Raw genomic sequence first — 21,777 nt, 5'->3', positions numbered from 1 at the left:
TCCCTCACTTGTGTCTTTCTTGTTCCTTCTCCATTTTAAGTCCTGTAATGTTCTACGTTAAAAACAGTTTCCAATAAGAGTCTATTTGTGTTTTGTTTCCAGGAAGTCTTCAGATCTGGTATCACCTGCAGACTGACAGGAGTCCAGACGTGTTTAGCCCCGCCCTCAACAACCTGGCAGACGGACGTCTTCATCGAATCAGAATCCACAGAGTTGGAAAGAACCTCTACATACAGGTGAGCCCAGAGTCATGCATGCTTTCCAACCAATCAGCTGGTGGCAGGAAATAAGAAATATTACCTGTAGATGAAGTAAATGTTCCACAGCTCTGAGTGTGAGTCTCTTTGTGGTTGTTTTGTGTCTCTTTGTAATTGTTTTGTGTAGGGCTGCACCTAACGATGTGTCGACGAGTTGTCTGAGCACGATACGTCATCAAAAGCGGAAGTGAGCGCGCAATGCAACAGAAATCACCGTCCGACCGGAGCGCGGAACACGGACGGACGTCGGCGCGGCATCGTGCATGTATTATGTCTGCACGATGCAGCACGGACGTCCACGTTTAGATGCAGCTGTATAGTAAACGCTGACATCCATTTTACGATAGAATGCGGACATCCACGCTGCAGCGTGCATACATAATACATGCACGATGCAGCGCCGACGTTCGTCCGTGTTCCGCGCTCCGGTCGGAAGGTGATTTCTGTTGCATTGCATGCTCACTTCCGCTTTTGATGATGTATCATGCTCAGACGACTCGTCGACGCCTCGTTAGTTGCAGCCCTAGTTTTGTGTCTCTTTGGGGTTGTTTTGCATCTCTTTGCGGTTGTTTTGTGTCTCTTTATGGTTGTTTTGCATCTCTTTGGGGTTGTTTTGCGTCTCTTTGGGGTTGTTTTGCATCTCTTTGGGGTTGTTTTGCATCTGTTTGTGGTTGTTTTGCGTCTCTTTGTGGTTGTTTTGCGTCTCTTTGTGGTTGTTTTGCGTCTCTTTGTGGTTGTTTTGCGTCTCTTGGCGGTTGTTTTGCGTCTCTTTGTGGTTGTTCTGCGTCTCTTTGTGGTTGTTTTGCGTCTCTTGGCGGTTGTTTTGCGTCTCTTTGTGGTTGTTTTGCGTCTCTTTGGGGTTGTTTTGCATCTGTTTGGGGTTGTTTTGCATCTGTTTGTGGTTGTTTTGCATCTCTTTGGGGTTGTTTTGCGTCTCTTTGGGGTTGTTTTGCGTCTCTTTGGGGTTGTTTTGCATTTCTTTGGGGTTGTTTTGCGTCTCTTTGGGGTTGTTTTGCGTCTCTTTGGGGTTGTTTTGCGTCTCTTTGGGGTTGTTTTGCATTTCTTTGGGGTTGTTTTGCGTCTCTTTGGGGTTGTTTTGCATCTGTTTGGGGTTGTTTTGCATCTGTTTGTGGTTGTTTTGCATTTCTTTGGGGTTGTTTTGCGTCTCTTTGGGGTTGTTTTGCGTCTCTTTGGGGTTGTTTTGCGTCTCTTTGTGGTTGTTTTGCGTCTCTTTGGGGTTGTTTTGCGTCTCTGGGGTTGTTTTGCGTCTCTTTGGGGTTGTTTTGCGTCTCTTTGGGGTTGTTTTGCGTCTCTTTGGGGTTGTTTTGCGTCTCTTTGGGGTTGTTTTGCATTTCTTTGGGGTTGTTTTGCATCTCTTTGGGGTTGTTTTGCATCTGTTTGTGGTTGTTTTGCGTCTCTTTGTGGTTGTTTTGCGTCTCTTTGTGGTTGTTTTGCGTCTCTTGGCGGTTGTTTTGCGTCTCTTTGTGGTTGTTCTGCGTCTCTTTGTGGTTGTTTTGCGTCTCTTGGCGGTTGTTTTGCGTCTCTTTGTGGTTGTTTTGCGTCTCTTTGGGGTTGTTTTGCATCTGTTTGGGGTTGTTTTGCATCTGTTTGTGGTTGTTTTGCATCTCTTTGGGGTTGTTTTGCGTCTCTTTGGGGTTGTTTTGCGTCTCTTTGGGGTTGTTTTGCATTTCTTTGGGGTTGTTTTGCGTCTCTTTGTGGTTGTTTTGCGTCTCTTTGGGGTTGTTTTGCGTCTCTTTGGGGTTGTTTTGCATTTCTTTGGGGTTGTTTTGCGTCTCTTTGGGGTTGTTTTGCATCTGTTTGGGGTTGTTTTGCATCTGTTTGTGGTTGTTTTGCATCTCTTTGGGGTTGTTTTGCGTCTCTTTGGGGTTGTTTTGCGTCTCTTTGGGGTTGTTTTGCATTTCTTTGGGGTTGTTTTGCGTCTCTTTGGGTTGTTTTGCGTCTCTTTGGGGTTGTTTTGCGTCTCTTTGGGGTTGTTTTGCGTCTCTTTGGGGTTGTTTTGCATTTCTTTGGGGTTGTTTTGCGTCTCTTTGGGGTTGTTTTGCGTCTCTTTGGGGTTGTTTTGCGTCTCTTTGTGGTTGTTTTGCGTCTCTTTGGGGATGTTTGCGTCTCTGGGGTTGTTTTGCGTCTCTTTGGGGTTGTTTTGCGTCTCTTTGGGGTTGTTTTGTGTCTCTTTGCAGTTGTTTTGCATCTTTGTAATAGTTTTGTGTCTCTTTGGGGTTGTTTTGCATCTCTTTGGGGTTGTTTTGCGTCTCTTTGGGGTTGTTTTGCGTCTCTTTGGGGTTGTTTTACATCTCTTTGGGGTTGTTTTGCGTCTCTTTGTGGTTGTTTTACATCTCTTTGGGGTTGTTTTGCATTTCATTGGGGTTGTTTTGCGTCTCTTTGGGGTTGTTTTGCGTCTCTTTGGGGTTGTTTGCATCTCTTTGGGGTTGTTTTGCGTCTCTTTGTGGTTGTTTTACATCTCTTTGGGGTTGTTTTGCATTTCTTTGGGGTTGTTTTGCGTCTCTTTGGGGTTGTTTTGCGTCTCTTTGTGGTTGTTTTACATCTCTTTGGGGTTGTTTTGCATTTCTTTGGGGTTGTTTTGCATCTCTTTGGGGTTGTTTTGCATCTCTTTGGGGTTGTTTTGCGTCTCTTTGGGGTTGTTTTGCGTCTCTTTGGGGTTGTTTTGCGTCTCTTTGGGGTTGTTTTGCGTCTCTTTGGGGTTGTTTTGGGTCTCTTTGGGGTTGTTTTGTGTCTCTTTGCAGTTGTTTTGCATCTTTGTAATAGTTTTGTGTCTCTTTGGGGTTGTTTTGCGTCTCTTTGGGGTTGTTTTGTGTCTCTTTGGGGTTGTTTTGCGTCTCTTTGGGGTTGTTTTGCGTCTCTTTGGGGTTGTTTTGCGTCTCTTTGGGGTTGTTTTGCATCTCTTTGGGGTTGTTATGCGTCTCTTTGGGGTTGTTATGCGTCTCTTTGGGGTTGTTAAGCATCTCTTTGGGGTTGTTTTGCGTCTCTTTGTGGTTGTTTTGCGTCTCTTTGTGGTTGTTTTGCGTCTCTTTGGGGTTGTTTTGCGTCTCTTTGGGGTTGTTTTGCGTCTCTTTGGGGTTGTTTTGTGTCTCTTTGCAGTTGTTTTGCGTCTTTGTAATAGTTTTGTGTCTCTTTGGGGTTGTTTTGCGTCTCTTTGGGGTTGTTTTGTGTCTCTTTGGGGTTGTTTTGCATCTCTTTGGGGTTGTTTTGCGTCTCTTTGTGGTTGTTTTGCGTCTCTTTGGGGTTGTTTTGTGTCTCTTTGGGGTTGTTTTGCGTCTGTGGTCGTTTTGTGTCTCTTTGCAGTTGTTTTGCATCTTTGTAATAGTTTTGTGTCTCTTTGTAATTGTTTTGTGTGTCTTTACGGCCATTTTGCCCTCAGAGTTTCTTTTGTGTGTCTAACCGCTGGTTTTATCGTCTGTCTCTGCTGATTTGGCCTCTATTTTCTCTCTCGATTTGCTTCCCTGTCTGCTCATTTTGTGTGTCTTGGCAGTCATTTTGCATTTATTTATGCTCATTTTACATTTTTCTCTGTATTTCCTTCTGTTTCTCTGGGGTTGATTTTTGTGTCTTTGCAGTGTTTTGTGTTTCTTTGTGGCTGTTTTGTGACTCTTGGTGCTTGTTTTAAGCAATTTTGCATCTGTTTATGGTCATGTTACTTCTAATTCAACCAGATTTAATCACTTTCTGCTCATTTTGTGTGTCTGCGCAGTTGTTTGTAGGGCTTTGCATATCCAAATATTAATTTTGAGATCCGAATATTTGCCGCTGTATCTGTTCATTTCTTTGTGTTTCTCTGGTCTTTTTTGTGTGTCTGTCATCGTTTTGTGTGTCTCTGTGTTTGTTTGGGTTCCTCATCTCAACATGATGTCAGTTAGTTTAGATCAGACTTCTAGTAAAATGTGAAATAAAGATTTAAACATTTAAGTCGAGCTGTGATAGTTTCTGAAGTAACTGATTATTTTTCCAGCTATTAAATTAATCAGCAGCTATTTAGATTGTTTGATTAATCAGTTTGAGTGATTTCCTTTCATAAAATCAGCCTCGTTCTGTGATTGCAGGGTCTTAAATAAAATGTTTACCTGTTTTTCCTACTCTATGGCAGCAAACTCAATGTTGTTGTAAAAACAGCTCATTTGTCGTCTTTATGAAACACTTTCTAGAGACCTAATCAGTTCGGTTTTCTACAGAACTGTGTTTTATTTTTATTTGTCTTTTAAATATTTGTTTTGATCTGTCTCTGGTCATTTTGTGTGTCTTTGCAGCCATTTTTTGTCTTGTAACGCTCCTGTGTGTGTAAAATGTTTTTTTGTCTGTTTGCATTGAGTCAGTTTGGGTTATTAAGCTTTTTTTTTTTTTTGTCTCCCTGCCGTCCAATAGTATCTCTTTCTGATCATTTTGTGCGTCTTTTAGTCATTTTTATCTCTTTCTAGCCATGTTGTGTATCTTTAGTCATTTTGCATCCATTTCTGTGTTGTTTGTGTGCTTTTTAGTCAGTTTTAATCCGTTTCTGGTCATTTTGCATCAATTTGTGTTCATTTTGCATGTATTCTAGTCAGTTTTATCTCTTTTTACCCATTCTGTGCATCTTTCTGGTCATTTTGTGTCTTTCTGGTCATTTTGTGTGTCTTTCTGGTCATTTTGTGCGTCTTTCTGGTCATTTTGTGCGTCTTTCTGGTCATTTTGTGTCTTTCTGGTCATTTTGTGCGTCTTTCTGGTCATTTTGTGTCTTTCTGGTCACTCTGTGTGTCTTTCTGGTCATTTTGTGCGTCTTTCTGGTCATTTTGTGTGTCTTTCTGGTCATTTTGTGTGTCTTTCTGGTCATTTTGTGCGTCTTTCTGGTCATTTTGTGCGTCTTTCTGGTCATTTTGTGTCTTTCTGGTCATTTTGTGCGTCTTTCTGGTCATTTTGTGTCTTTCTGGTCACTCTGTGTGTCTTTCTGGTCATTTTGTGCGTCTTTCTAGTCATTTTGTGCATATTTCTGATAATTTTGTGCGTCTTTCTGATCATTCTGTGTGTCTTTCTGATCATTTTGTGTCTTTCTGGTCACTCTGTGTGTCTTTCTGGTCATTTTGTGCGTCTTTCTGGTCATTTTGTGTGTCTTTCTGGTCATTTTGTGTGTCTTTCTGGTCATTTTGTGCGTCTTTCTGGTCATTTTGTGCGTCTTTCTGGTCATTTTGTGTCTTTCTGGTCATTTTGTGCGTCTTTCTGGTCATTTTGTGTCTTTCTGGTCACTCTGTGTGTCTTTCTGGTCATTTTGTGCGTCTTTCTAGTCATTTTGTGCATATTTCTGATAATTTTGTGCGTCTTTCTGATCATTCTGTGTGTCTTTCTGATCATTTTGTGTCTTTCTGGTCACTCTGTGTGTCTTTCTGGTCATTTTGTGCGTCTTTCTGGTCATTTTGTGCATATTTCTGATAATTTTGTGCGTCTTTCTGATCATTCTGTGTGTCTTTCTGATCATTTTGCATTGATTTGTGTTCATTTTGCGTGTATATTAGTCAGTTCTATCTCTTTTTGCCCATTTTGTGCGTCTTTCTGGTCATTTTGTGTGTCTTTCTGGTCATTTTGTGTCTTTCTGGTCATTTTGTGTCTTTCTGGTCATTTTGTGTGTCTTTCTGATCATTTTGTGTCTTTCTGATCATTCTGTGTGTCTTTCTGATCATTTTGCATTGATTTGTGTTCATTTTGCATGTATATTAGTCAGTTCTATCTCTTTTTGCCCATTTTGTGCGTCTTTCTGGTCATTTTGTGTCTTTCTGGTCATTTTGTGTCTTTCTGGTCATTTTGTGCGTCTTTCTGGTCATTTTGTGTGTCTTTCTGGTCATTTTGTGTCTTTCTGGTCATTTTGTGCGTCATTCTGGTCATTTTGTGTCTTTCTTGTCATTTTATGTGTCCTTCTGGTCATTTGTGTCTTTCTGGTCATTTTGTGTCTTTCTGGTCATTTTGTGCTTCTTTCTGGTCATTTTGTGTGTGTTTCTGGTCATTTTGTGCGTCTTTCTGGTCATTTTGTGCTTCTTTCTGGTCATTTTGTGCGTCTTTCTGGTCATTTTGTGCTTCTTTCTGGTCATTTTGTGTGTCTTTCTGGTCATTTTGTGCGTCTTTCTGGTCATTTTGTGTCTTTCTGGTCATTTTGTGTGTCTTTCTGGTCATTTTTTGCGTTTTTCTGGTCATTTTGTGCGTCTTTCTGGTCATTTTGTGCGTCTTTCTGGTCATTTTGTGTGTGTTTCTGGTCATTTTGTGTGTCTTTCTGGTCATTTTGTGTGTCTTTCTGGTCATTTTGTGCGTCTTCCTGCTCATTTTGTGCGTCTTTCTGGTCATTTTGTGCGTCTTTCTGGTCATTTTGTGCGTCTTCCTGCTCATTTTGTGTGTCTTTCTGGTCATTTTGAATCTTTTTTAATGCTCTGGACTGTCTTTTCTTCTCCCGCTGGGCTCTTCTACGTCACCGTATTTAATTTCACATTTTAATCACAGTTTATCTGCAGGATAATTATGTTATTTGCACATTTAGAGTTTCTCAGATGACTTTATTTTAATTTGTGATGATTTAATCAGACACATCATGTTTATTGGTTTTATTTCACTAAATGTTCTTTTTCTCTTTTTTTAATTTGCTTTTATAATTTGACTCGATGTCTTTTAAACCCTCTGATCTCTGGTGTGGATAAGTTCAGTTTCTGCATCCTTTTATCGTCGTCTCAGGGCTGGATTCTGGACATAGTTTTTGCCTCTTGGCCTTTTCAGGACATTCAAACCTCTGGACGTGAGCCAAACGTTTTCCTGCTGACCTTTACTAATTGGTTCTAGTGGCCTCACCGTTTTAAAGGACACCGACTTTAGAAACACTTCTAGCTTTTTATCATTCTGTCTGAAAAACTCTTCTCGATGGCAGAGAAATGTCATTTTTTATTACGCAAAACGATCGATTCAGTGCAGAGTCGACCCGTCTGACGTTTGGAATCACTTTGTTTTGTCAGTTTTCATTCATTTTGCATCTTTTATAGTCAGTTTTATTGTCTTTCTGGTCATTTTGTGTATTTTTGTAGTTTTTTTTTTGTGTTTCTTTGCTGTTGTTTCGCAGCTCCTGGTGCTTGTTGTGAGCAATTAGTGAGTCTTTGCTGTTGTTTTGCATTAATTTCTGTTCATTTTGCATTCATTTGTGTTCACTGTGTGTGTTTCTTAGTAACTTTTAATGTCTTTCTGAGGCATTTTGTGTGTTTTTGCTGTTTTGTGTTTGTTTTCATTAATTTTGCATCTTGTTTTTTAGTCAGTTTTAATCTCTTTGTGGTCATTTGTGTTTTTGCTTTTTTGTGTATGTTTTTATAACTTTTGCACCTTTTTTATTCTTTTCCTGGTCATTTTGTGTCTCTCTGTGGGATTTATTGTATTTTTGTTGCTGTTTCATGGCTCTTTGTGCTTATTTGAGCAGTTTATTGTGTCTTTGAAGTTGTTTTGTCTCCATTTGCATTAGTTTTGCACCCGTTACTGGTCATTTTGCATTAGTTTTGTGTTCATTTTGCATGTTTCTTGTCGGTTTTATTCTCTTTCCAGTGATTGTGTGTCTTTGCGGTCATTTTGCGTTAATATGTGTTCACTTTTCATGCTTTTAGTCAGTATAAATCTCTTCCTGTCCATCTGATGTCCAGTCGGATCATATAATCCTGCCTACGTGCAGCACATTAAATTAATCAGCTGGTTCTGGCTGATCGTACATGCTCTGAAGGTAAAATTGAATTTCAGTGAGAGAAGGTGTTGGAATCGCTCTCCTGATGTAATGGAATCTGTCCTGGTCTGTAAATGCTCTCTGCAGGCGGTCGGTAGGCGAGTCCTGCAGCTTTATTGCTCTTCATCATGTTAAGCGATGCGTCTGAGTCAGCAGGTCCAAAGCATCCAGCAGCTCCTCCACCGTGAAAACACCATTATCTACCGCTCTGAGAGGTTGCACTTTGGGTTTCTTGTAACCGCCTTGTTATTTGATTTGTCTCCACTCCACCAGATCGACCAGGACGTCCACAGAAAGTACACGCTGTCATCGGATGCGGAGCTGATCCTGATCAGATCGCTGACGCTGGGGAAGGTCACCAGTAGTGTTCGGGGCATTAGAAGAAGAAGAAAACGCTGCAGCTGTGGTTCTCCTGTTCTGAAAGCTCCTCTGTTCTCAGGGATGGAGAACCTGAACGAGGAGGTGCTGCAGGCGGCGTCTAAAGGCTTCATCGGCTGCCTGTCCTCCGTCCAGTTCAACCACGTCGCCCCCTGAAGGCGGCGCTCACCAACCGGGGCAGTTCTTTGATCACCATCAGAGGCCCGCTGGTCCAGTCCAACTGTGGAGCTCTGGCCGAGTCCACGTCACACACTCTGCAAGGTAAAACTACAGGATAAACCTTTATTAGTCACACACTGCAAGGTAAAACTACGGGATAAACCTTTATTAGTCACACTCTGCAAGGTAAAACTACGGGATAAACCTTTATTAGTCACACTCTGCAAGGTAAAACTACAGGATAAACCTTTATTAGTCACACACTCTGCAAGGTAAAACTACAGGATAAACCTTTATTAGTCACACTCTGCAAGGTACAACTACAGGATAAACCTTTATTAGTCACACACTCTGCAAGATAAAACTACAGGATAAACCTTTATTAGTCACACTCTGCAAGATAAAACTACAGGATAAACCTTTATTAGTCACACTCTGCAAGGTAAAACTACAGGATAAACCTTTATTAGTCACACACTGCAAGGTAAAACTACGGGATAAACCTTTATTAGTCACACTCTGCAAGATAAAACTACAGGATAAACCTTTATTAGTCACACTCTGCAAGATAAAACTACGGGATAAACCTTTATTAGTCACACACTCTGCAAGGTAAAACTACGGGATAAACCTTTATTAGTCACACTCTGCAAGGTAAACTACAGGATAAACCTTTATTAGTCACACACTCTGCAAGGTAAAACTACGGGATAAACCTTTATTAGTCACACACTCTGCAAGGTAAAACTACAGGATAAACCTTTATTAGTCACACTCTGCAAGATAAAACTACAGGATAAACCTTTATTAGTCACACTCTGCAAGATAAAACTACAGGATAAACCTTTATAGTCACACTCTGCAAGATAAAACTACAGGATAAACCTTTATTAGTCACACTCTGCAAGGTAAAACTACAGGAATAAACCTTTATTAGTCCACACTCTGCAAGGTAAAACTACGGGATAAACCTTTATTAGTCACACTCTGCAAGGTAAAACTACGGGATTAAACCTTTATTAGTCACACTCTGCAAGGTAAAACTACAGATTAAACCTTTATTAGCTCAGCACACGCCCTGCAATGCGTAAAACTACGAGGGATAAACCTTATTTAGTCACACTCTGCAGAGGTAAAACTACGGACTAAACCTTTCATTAGTCCCACACTCTGCAAGGTAAAACTACAGGATAAACCTTTAATTAGTCAGACAACCCTGCAAGATAAAACTAGCGGATGAAACCTTATAGTCAACACTCTGCAAGTAAATACGGATTAAACCCTTTATTAGTCACACTCTGCAAGATTAAAACTACAGGATAAACCTTTATTAGCACACACCCGCAAGGTAAAACTACAGGATAAACCTTTATTAGTCCACCACTTCGGCAAGGTAAAACTACAGGGATAAACCTTTATTAGTCACACTCGTGCAAAGGTTCAAAACTACCGGGAATAAACCTTTATTAGTCACACTCCTGAACGGTAAAAACTACAGGATTAAACCTTTATTCAGTCCACACTCTGCAAGGTAAAACTACAGGGATAAACCTTTATTAGTCCACACCTGCAAGGTAAAACTACAGGATAACCTTTATTAGTCACACTCTGCAAGAGTAAAACTACGGATAAACCTTTATTAGTCACACCCCTGCAAAGTAAAACTACGGGATAAACCTTTATTAGTACACCTGCAAGGTAAAACTACAGGATAAACCTTTATTAGTCACACTCTGCAAGATAAAACTACGGGATAAACCTTTATTAGTCACACACCCTGCAAGGTAAAACTAAGGATAAACTTTATTAGTCACACCTTGCAAGATAAAACTACAGGATCAACTTTATTAGTCCACACTCTGCAAGATAAAACTACGGGATAAACCTTTATTAGTCACACTCTGCAAGATAAAACTACAGGATAAACCTTTATTAGTCACACTCTGCAAGATAAAACTACGGGATAAACCTTTATTAGTCCACACTCTGCAAGGTAAAACTACAGGATAAACCTTTATTAGTCACACACTCTGCAAGATAAAACTACGGATAAACCTTTATTAGTCACACTCTGCAAGATAAAACTACGGGATAAACCTTTATTAGTCACACTCTGCAAGATAAAACTACGGGATAAACCTTTATTAGTCACACTCTGCAAGATAAAACTACGGGATAAACCTTTATTAGTCACACTCTGCAAGATAAAAACTACGGGAAAACCTTTATTAGTCACACTCTGCAAGGTAAAACTACGGGATTAAACCTTTATTAGTCACACACTCTGCAAGATAAAACTACAGGATAAACCTTTATTAGTCACACTCTGCAAGGTAAAACTACAGGATAAACCTTTATTAGTCACACTCTGCAAGATAAAACTACAGGATAAACCTTTATTAGTCACCACTCTGCAAGGTAAAAACTACAGGATAAACCTTTATTAGTCACACTCTGCAAGGTTAAAACTACAGGATAAACCTTTATTAGTCACACTCTGCAAGATAAAACTACAGGATAAACCTTTATTAGTCACACACCCTGCAAGATAAAACTACAGGATAAACCTTTATTAGTCACACTCTGCAAGGTAAAACTACGGGATAAACCTTTATTAGTCACACTCTGCAAGATAAAACTACAGGATAAACCTTTATTAGTCACACTCTGCAAGGTAAAACTACAGGATGAACCTTTATTAGTCACACTCTGCAAGGTAAAACTACGGGATAAACCTTTATTAGTCACACTCTGCAAGGTAAAACTACAGGATAAACCTTTATTAGTCACACACTCTGCAAGATAAAACTACAGGATAAACCTTTATTAGTCACACTCTGCAAGGTAAAACTACGGGATAAACCTTTATTAGTCACACTCTGCAAGGTAAAACTACGGGATAAACCTTTATTAGTCACACTCTGCAAGGTAAAACTACAGGATAAACCTTTATTAGTCACACTCTGCAAAGTAAAACTTCGGGATAAACCTTTATTAGTCACACTCTGCAAGGTAAAACTACAGGATAAACCTTTATTAGTCACACACTCTGCAAGGTAAAACTACAGGATAAACCTTTATTAGTCACACTCTGCAAGATAAAACTGCAGGATAAACCTTTATTAGTCACACTCTGCAAGGTAAAACTACAGGATAAACCTTTATTAGTCACACTCTGCAAGATAAAACTACGGGATAAACCTTTATTAGTCACACACTCTGCAAGGTAAAACTACAGGATAAACCTTTATTAGTCACACTCTGCAAGATAAAACTACGGGATAAACCTTTATTAGTCACACTCTGCAAAGTAAAACTACGGGATAAACCTTTATTAGTCACACTCTGCAAGGTAAAACTACGGGATAAACCTTTATTAGTCACACTCTGCAAGATAAAACTACAGGATAAACCTTTATTAGTCACACTCTGCAAGATAAAACTACAGGATAAACCTTTATTAGTCACACACTCTGCAAGGTAAAACTACGGGATAAACCTTTATTAGTCACACTCTGCAAGATAAAACTACGGGATAAACCTTTATTAGTCACACTCTGCAAGATAAAACTACAGGATAAACCTTTATTAGTCACACACTCTGCAAGGTAAAACTACAGGATAAACCTTTATTAGTCACACTCTGCAAGATAAAACTACAGGATAAACCTTTATTAGTCACACACTCTGCAAGGTAAAACTACAGGATAAACCTTTATTAGTCACACACTCTGCAAGGTAAAACACACCTGGAACACAGTAATACCACATAATAAACCTTTATTAATCACACAGTGGGGACATCTGCATCGTTACAGCAGCAAAGGAGACATTTAAGGCAGACAGTTTGTACAAAACATCTCAAAAATTGCCCAAATTGACAGAAATTGTCCAACATTACTCTGATTTTTCCCAGAATATAAAAAAACTTTACCTAAAATAACAAAAGTTGATCCAAAAATGTTGGAAATGTGGCAGAAATAAATCGATTCTTCTCCACATGCTTCTTGCACAATATAACTCAAAATTTGCCCAAATTGACAGAAATTGTCCAAAAGGATTTTAAAAATTCCCCAAAACTGACAAAATTCCACAACTATTTGAAAGTTAATGAAAATGTCCAGAATTGGTCTGAACTTTCCCAGAATATAAAAATCTTATCGACAGCTGTTTGGAATATAACTGGAATGAATCGTCCAAAATTGCTCAAAAGTTGCAGAAAAGAACTCAAAAATTGTTCAAAATAACTTCCATAATATTCAAAAATCTTGCTTAAAAATAACAAAATTTTGTCCGAAACTGTTTGGAATTAGGTTGAGATGAATCAAAATTTCTCCAAAATGACTAAAATTTGTACAAATAATTCAAAAATTCAGCAAATTGTTCAAAAGGATTTTAAAAATTGCCCACGATCCCTAAAATGACAAAATTTTGTCCAAAACGGTTTAGAATGTGGCACACATTGACAGAAACTTGTCCAAAAAGAATCAAAATTTGGACAAAATAACTCAAAAATCACCCAAATTGTCCAAAAGGATTTATTTTAAAATCATTTATTTACATAAATGTGACCAAATCTACCAATAAGTCTAGAAGTTTGGTCTTTCGTTCCTGTTACTATAGATTCCCAAAGTGCAAACTCCAGTCAGATGAACCAGGAAAGAGACAGAAAACATCATCAAACGCATTATTTTTTTCAGCCTGCAGAGTCTTAAACATGTTGTTTTGCTACTGTTCTTTCCATCTTTGCTTCAATACATCAAGTCAGCTGACATTTCACAATAAAATAACTAAAACTGAGCTGCAGCACTAGTTAATCTCTTATTTTAGCTCGTAGCTGACGTGTTTAGATCAAACCAGAGCCACATGTTTCAGAGTTCAGCAGAGATGATGTGGAGGAGATGAAAGATGGACTGTTCACACGTTCAGCTGCTGGATTCACGGGGATCTAACCCGGATAAAAGATCTGAAAGCAGCAGCTCCACTTCACAAACTTTGCTTCAAGGTTCACGTTGTAGCCTCTTAAAAGAAATCAAAGTTTAGCAGCGGGGCCAGTCAGCAGACTGTTAAACTTTTAGATCACCGTCTGTCTGAATGTCTGCTGGGTTTCTATGGAGACACCGATGGGAACCGGTGGAGGAACAGATGGAGGTCTACCAGAGGAGCTTCTGTCTACATCAACTGATCCTGAACATCATGTAGGGCCTGTAGATGGGAAAAACCAGGGACTGTTAGTATTTAGTCAGTTTTAGCATCACATCATGATGCTGCCACCACCATGCTTCACATCATGATGCTGCCACCACCGTGCTTCACATGATGCTGCCTCCACCGTGCTTCACGTCATGATACTGCCTCCACCATGCTTCATCATGATGCTGCCACCACCATGCTTAACATCATGATGCTGCGTCCACCGTGCTTCACGTCATGATGCTGCCACCACCATGCTTCACATCATGATGCTGCCTCCACCGTGTTTCACATCATGATGCTGCCTCCACCGTGCTTCATCATGATGCTGCCACCACCATGCTTAACATCATGATGCTGCGTCCACCGTGCTTCACGTAATGATGCTGCCACCACCGTGCTTCACATCATGATGCTGCCTCCACCGTGCTTCACATCATGATGCTGCCTCCACCGTGCTTCACATGATGCTGCCTCCACCGTGCTTCACATGATGCTGCCTCCACCGTGCTTCACGTCATGATGCTGCCTCCACCGTGCTTCACGTCATGATGATGCCTCCACCGTGCTTCACGTCATGATGCTGCCTCCACCGTGCTTCACGTCATGATGCTGCCACCACCGTGCTTCACGTCATGATGCTGCCACCACCGTGCTTCACGTCATGATGCTGCCTCCACCGTGCTTCACGTCATGATGCTGCCACCACCATGCTTCACATCATGATGCTGCCTCCACCGTGCTTCACGTAATGATGCTGCCACCACCATGCTTCACATCATGATGCTGCCTCCACCGTGCTTCACATGATGCTGCCTCCACCGTGCTTCGTCATGATACTGCCTCCACCATGCTTGACATCATGATGCTGCGTCCACCGTGCTTCACGTCATGATGCTGCCACCACCGTGCTTCACATCATGATGCTGCCTCCACCGTGCTTCACATCATGATGCTGCCTCCACCGTGCTTCATCATGATGCTGCCACCACCATGCTTAACATCATGATGCTGCCACCACCGTGCTTCACGTAATGATGCTGCCTCCACCGTGCTTCGTCATGATGCTGCCTCCACCGTGCTTCATGTCATGATGCTGCCTCCACCGTGCTTCGTCATGATGCTGCCTCCACCGTGCTTCATGTCATGATGCTGCCTCCACCGTGCTTCGTCATGATGCTGCCTCCACCGTGCTTCATCATGATGCTGCCTCCACCGTGCTTCATATCATGATGCTGCCTCCACCGTGCTTCACGTCATGATGCTGCCTCCACCGTGCTTCACGTCATGATGCTGCCTCCACCGTGCTTCACGTCATGATGCTGCCTCCACCGTGCTTCACGTCATGATGCTGCCTCCACCGTGCTTCACGTCATGATGCTGCCACCACCGTGCTTCACGTCATGATGCTGCCTCCACCGTGCTTCACGTCATGATGCTGCCTCCACCGTGCTTCGTCATGATGCTGCCACCACCGTGCTTCACGTCATGATGCTGCCTCCACCGTGCTTCACGTCATGATGCTGCCACCACCGTGCTTCACGTCATGATGCTGCGTCCACCGTGCTTCACGTCATGATGCTGCCTCCACCGTGCTTCACGTCATGATGCTGCCTCCACCGTGCTTCACGTCATGATGCTGCCTCCACCGTGCTTCACGTCATGATGCTGCCTCCACAGTGCTTCACGTCATGATGCTGCCACCACCGTGCTTCACATCATGATGCTGCCTCCACCGTGCTTCACATCATGATGCTGCCACCACCATACTTCAGAGGACTCATAGGAGTCTTGGTGGCCTCCCTCATTAGTCTCTCAGGTTTTGAGGACGTCCTGCTCTTGTCAGATTTATTCATGTTCCTGGTCTCATACTTTTAGACTCACTACACATTTTGCATTTTTAATTAACTGACATTACTTTGTAGAAATCTGTTTTCTTCTGTAAATTCTTGGCAATAAAATCCTAATTAAATTGCCGATTATTCAACATTCAACTTCTGATCCTTTTCTAGTCCAGCTCTGAGCTCCTGTAATTGGTTGCATCCATACAGTTTATAAATATACACGATTAAAGCATGAAAACAATGACAGAAGCTGTCCTTAGGGAAAACTGCGTCGGATGATAAAAGGAGGATTAATTTGAGACGCTGCCCTGATTTCTGTGCAGCACTTTGAGCTGAGAGTTCACACAGATTCATGATTTGTTGGCGGCTGATTTGGCAGCGACATGAAAGAGCTTCACCTGGTGGAGGAATAACTTCCTTAAAGACGAGTTAAACGAGTGGAACACGAGCTAACCTGCTAATGGAGCGTCTCTGGAAAGGTGATTACATGAAAGTCAGACGACAATTAGAGCTCATTTAGGGACGCCCAGAGAGTGAGGAGCTGCTTTATTGTGCTGCAGGGATGATTTAAATGATTCAAAAATGGATTAACGCTGAATGCTGCTCAGGAGGATGTAAAACATTTATTAGACTTTTAAAATTTCAGGTCAGGATTCTGAGGGAAAAACATCTTCTTCAGTAATTACCTGTTAAAAAAATAAATTCAGGAGCCTCAGCATCCAGATAGAACAGGATTAAAGAAATGTAATCCTATAGGCAAGCTTTGTATTTTATTTCTAATTTTGTTTGTGGATTGTCTTCTGCTTTTGTTTTCCATTATATCATTATTATTACTACATATTATTATAAAATAAAATTATATATAATAATCTATCTTATGTTAATAATAATGTTTTAACATTCATATTATAGATATTAAATTATTCTTTTATTTAAGGTTTCAGCAAGTTAAAAATAAATCTCAAATATAAATAAAATAATTTGAAAATTAAAAATATAAAATGAATAAGAGATATTAGATTTTATTTTAGTTCATATTTTTTATTTTAATGATTATATTTTATATTATTTAATTTCATATACTTTCATTTATATTTTTATTTATATATTTTTTGTGGATAGTTTTCTGTTTGTATTTGTTTTCATTATAACTTTTATTTATTTTACCAGATTTTATTTTCTAGTATCTAAGATATATATTATTATAAAATACTATATGATAATGAATATTATGTTAATAATAATATTCTAGCAATGACATTAGGATTATTAAATTACTGTGTTTAGTTTTGCTCAAAAGGTAAACAAAATGAAAAAAAATCATATTTTTATTAAATTTTACATCATTTAATTTATATTTTAATTTCCGTTTTTATTTTATGTAGAGTGTTTTGTTCTTTGTTTTAATTAATTTGCTTGTAACTTCTCTTTTAATTTGTCAGATTTTATGTTATTTCACATTCATATTTATTATTATATATAATTTTCTATTCCATTATTTTCTTCGTATCATGTCTTTTCCATTTTTATTATTTTAATTAGATTTAAATGTGTTTTTAAATTTTATTTCATTCATTTGATCATTTTTTATTGAAATTTATTCCAGGTATTTTTAATTGGATTTTAATTTAAATGTTTTTGATGTTTTTAATTTCATTTAATATCATTTTTTTGTTCATTTTTCTCTTACCTCACCACCAAATATTGAACTAAATTCTTCATCAAACTGAACTATATTTTTTTAAATCTCCATAAAATGACTTTTACTGGACTTTATTCTCTCAGCGTTGTTGTTTTGTGTAGGTAAATGGTTGGTAATGTGTTTATTTCAGTTAATTTCTGGTAATAATTTGGTTGAACTGAGCCTTTAAATGGACCAACAGAAGAGCCTCCATAAGGGTAAAAGTTATAAATGTGTGTAATAAATAATGAACAATAATCAGCTCAGATCTGCTGACTGCAGCTCAAACATCTTTTTATTCATTCATTTATTACTTCCTGCTGTGAATAATTTACATTTCAGGAATTAAAAACCTACAAAAGCTGCAGAAATTCTAGTTTTACCTGATTAAAGCTGCTGGAAGGAGAGCTTCTTTATTTATTGATCACAGAGTTTAAATTAACCGGTTTAAGATCCAACAGCATTAAAAATGATGGAGATTAACCCGATCTGATCTACTTTATTACTTATTATATTTATTTTACTTTATATGTGAAGTTTTTATGTTGTTTTTTTCACTAGACTTTGTGTTGGTTTATATCTTTATTTTCTGTTATTTTTTCTTTTAACTTTATATTAATTATTTTTATTTCATTTATTAGATTTTATGTTATTTATCTTCTCAACATATATTATTTCTTTTTACATAATTTTATTTCTATTTTGTATTTCTTTTATCTTCATTATTGTGTTTTTAATTTATAGTATATTGTTTTATTTTTCATGTCATTTCTATTTTTATTCCTATTTTGTGCTTCTTTTTGTTTCAACTTAAGTAAATAACTTTTCTTAAATAATTTTCTAATTCAGTGTAAATAAATCAAATTGTTTTTATTTGATTCAGATTTATGTTCATTTAAATCTCTCATTTAGTTTTGTATTATTTAATGTCACTTCTTTTCTATTTTATTTCTTTCATTTTTATTTTATTTAAATTTAATTAATTTCCTTTTTAATTTCGAGTTTTATTTTGCTTATATTTTTTACAATTTATTTATTTTTCATTTATATCATTCAATTTCAAGGTTTTTTTGCTTTTTGCTTTTCTGTTATTTTAAGTTTTTTTCATTTAGTTTCTAGTTTTATTTCTACTTTATTTGCTTCTAATTTGATTACCATTTTTATATTTTTCATTTTATATAGTTTCATTTCTAGTTTTATTTCTAGTTTATTTTATTGTCCACTCTGTCAGATTTTAATCAGCTCAGAAGAAATATTCCTACAAACAGCTGGAAGCAACAAACTGAACAGCAGCTCCTGTTATCAAAACATGAATTCTGACTCTTTTATGGAGTGGTTTTGTTGCTCTGATGTCATTTTTTCTATCCAGAGGTGTAGTGATGGAACTATAATGATAATAATAATAATAATTGTGACTCTATTTGCTTGTTCCAGATCAGGCGGTGACGGCGACCAAAGACAAGGAGCAGCGAGGCGGCGGCACCCAGAAGGATCTGGCTGTAATAGCAGGTCTGTTTTTATTTCTTTAATTGAAATGGAGCCCCAGCTGTCGGCCGTTTGTCATTCTTCCTCCGTCTTCTGCGTCTCCTCTAATCCCGGCTCGTTTTCATTATCGCCGCTTACACCGTTTTGTTTGAAATTAAATTTGACGAAGCGACGTGGGGCTTTCTGTGTTCTTTATTTCTGCTCATGCTCGAACCGTCGGGCTTTCTGGGACTTCAAGCTAATTAACGGGGGAAAAAAAACAATAAAAACCAACAACACATGCTGCTCGACAAATCAAAACACAATAAATAAGTTGGATTGGAGCTGAGCTGCTGCTCCGTGATGCTGCTCCTTTAAACAATAGTCTGCTTTCCTGCCAAAAGCTAAATGAGAAGATTGAATCCTCTCCGCCGTAATTTGAAGCCAGGAGAAGGTTAGTGGAGCTCAGTGACAAAATGAGCTCCTGCAGCATCTTCAGCTGGCTGATTACATCTGGTTTGTTTAATTACAAACAGCAAAGGGTGGACGTGTTTACAGCAGAGTCACTACAGAGTCATCAGGAGGCTCAGCAGGAAGTAAATAAGAGTTTCACCCAAAGGTCAAGTGATTCGCTTTCAAATCAGCAGGATTTAGCATAAAACGTTTCATTTCAGGGACAAAGTATCTGCTTTCTATGCTTCATTTTAACCCTCTGAACCTCAAAACCCGCAGAAAGTAATCAAACTTACACCATAAAGCAAAGTAGAACTCATAATAAAAACATGAGAGGTTTGTTCCATCGAGTTTAAGCTCTTTGGTGGAAAGAAGAAGTCGAGACTGATTCAGAGACGTGTGTCCAACATGAAAAGAAAGTTTAACAGAATGTGAAGACCTTGTTGAAAAGGGCAAAATTTTCTCCAAAACTGTTTGGAATGTGGCAGAAATCAATTAAAACTTCTCCCAAAAAAATGACTCAAAATGTGCTCAAAATAACTCAAAAATGACCCAAACTGGCAGAAATCATCCAAAGGATTTTAAAAATTGCTCATGAAGTCTTTAATCGTTTCCCAAAATAAGATTATTAAAACTTTCCTGCTTCCATTAATTCAGTTGTATTTCTAACTGTGTTCAGAACATGTTTCACTGTAAATATTCACTTTTTTCTGATTTTATTTGGTTGTAGCACAATTTAGAGTTTGATTTTTTTCGTAAAACAAGCCTTTGATTTATTTTTCTCAATAAAATCTGTGTGAAAATGAAACTCTTCTGCTTCCTGGTTGGGTTACTGACCCTGTTTGTTCGTCTTAACTGGACTCCACCTGGAACGAGCTGAGCTGATTGGTCTGAAAACGGACTTTATTTAAATTTAAATGTCTTTGTTTAATCCAAAGCTTCTCCTCCAAACGTCTGAAAGCTCGTTTTCTCTGATTACAATGAAACCTCCGGGTTGTTTTGAAGCCGTCGTTTGGAGATTCTGGTGACTTTAACTTCAATCTTTGCTCTTTAAATGAACTTTTCCTCCCAGATATGAGAGATTCTGTGTGTTTGGGATCAAAGCGAGGCGTTTCTGCTTCACTTTACAGGATCCTTTCATGTCAGGAGTTCTTTTTTTTCATGTCTTAATGATATTCAGTAAAACTACTGATTGCTCTTGGAGCCATTAATTCTGTCCTGCTTCCATAATTCTAACTTTGATTCCAAACGTCGTTTCACTGGAGACGTTTTAGAGCAGATCTGATCACGTCTGCTGCTGCTGCACGTCTTTTACTTCTGATTTAAGTTTTTGGTAATCAGTTAAACAGCCTACCTCCTGTTCCATCTGGATTTATTACTGTTTGATATTTATATTTGTTTTATAAATTAATTATTTTAATTGTTGTGTTGTTTTCTATCTTGTTTATTAGAATTTAAGATTTGTTGTTATTTTGCTGATTAATTTATCCTGTTTTCTGTCTTGTTTTTTGATTTTCTTACATATTGTTTTTTCTTTTGCTTCACAAAATTATTTTTTTAAGATTTTGTCCTCTTTTTTTGTATGATGTTTTCACATTATGTATTGTATTTTCTGTTTATGTCTTTTTTTGTTTTAATGAGTTAATTTTACAGGTTTTTGTGCTTTTTCTCTGCAACTTTTTTGATATTTCATACATTTATTTATTGTGGTTTAATTTGTGGTTTTTGTTCTTTTATTTTTTTATTTTTTGTTATTATTATGGTTAATTTCAAAGTGTTTTATGACAGGTTGTTATTCTGGTCTCTCTTGCTCTCATAGTTATTAATTATTTTCTTTTGCTTTACTAAATAATTTTTGTCTCATTTTGGTATTTATATATCTATTTATTAGATATATAATATTACTGTCTCATAATCGTGTACAGCAGGTCGCTGTTCTCTGGTTTCTTTATTAATTAATTTAATGCCAGTTTTTAGATTAAAACCTGCAGCAGCTAAATCACAGCTTCTAATAAGGTATGATCACAGCGGGTGTCTTTTTAATATTTAATTTAAAAATTTAGGATTATATATTGTTTCATTCCATGCTATTAATTATATTTTATTATTTTATAAAATTTATATTTTATAGTTTTAATTTAATATAATTTCTTTTAGATTTTTATATCATTTCAATTTTATTATTTAATTCAAATGGAAATTTATATGATAGACTTTTTCTTTCATTTTATGTAGTTTGACATTATTTTATTTCTTTTTTATTTGTTTAATTTTTATTTTTTAATTTAAATGTAGTTTTCCATTTTTCGTTTTATTTTAATTACATAAATTAATGTATATATTTTAATTTTGCTTTATTTCATTTATTAATTTTATGAAATATCATTTCTAATTTTTTATTTAATAAACATTTGTATTTGAATTTTTCATTTAATTTGAGATCATTTAATTTATACTTTTATTTGTTTAGATTTTAATATTTTTCTTTGATTCTACGTCATTTCTCATCATTTATTTGTTTTAATTGAATTTAATTGCATTTTATGTTTTATAATTATTATGCATTATTTCATTTTGTTTTTAATTCATTTTAGTTAAATTTTTTCTCTC

General features: G+C 37.6%; 1 protein-coding gene across 1 annotated transcript in view; it reads left to right on the top strand.

Annotated features, from left to right (window-relative positions):
* Nucleotides 1–21,777, top strand: part of cntnap5a (contactin associated protein family member 5a) — a 195,916-nt gene that overhangs the window by 167,022 nt on the left and 7,117 nt on the right. Inside the window, 5 exon segments of the mRNA XM_051958577.1 lie at nt 103–236; nt 8,269–8,356; nt 8,435–8,518; nt 8,521–8,634; nt 18,685–18,759. Coding sequence (XP_051814537.1) covers nt 103–236; nt 8,269–8,356; nt 8,435–8,518; nt 8,521–8,634; nt 18,685–18,759 — 495 coding nt within the window.

The sequence above is a fragment of the Acanthochromis polyacanthus genome, chromosome 14 (genome assembly GCF_021347895.1).
Source record: "Acanthochromis polyacanthus isolate Apoly-LR-REF ecotype Palm Island chromosome 14, KAUST_Apoly_ChrSc, whole genome shotgun sequence".
In the NCBI taxonomy this organism is placed as follows: Eukaryota; Metazoa; Chordata; class Actinopteri; family Pomacentridae; genus Acanthochromis; species Acanthochromis polyacanthus.
The sequence above is the reverse complement of the archived record's forward strand: the minus strand, read 5'-3'. Positions and strand labels throughout refer to the sequence as shown.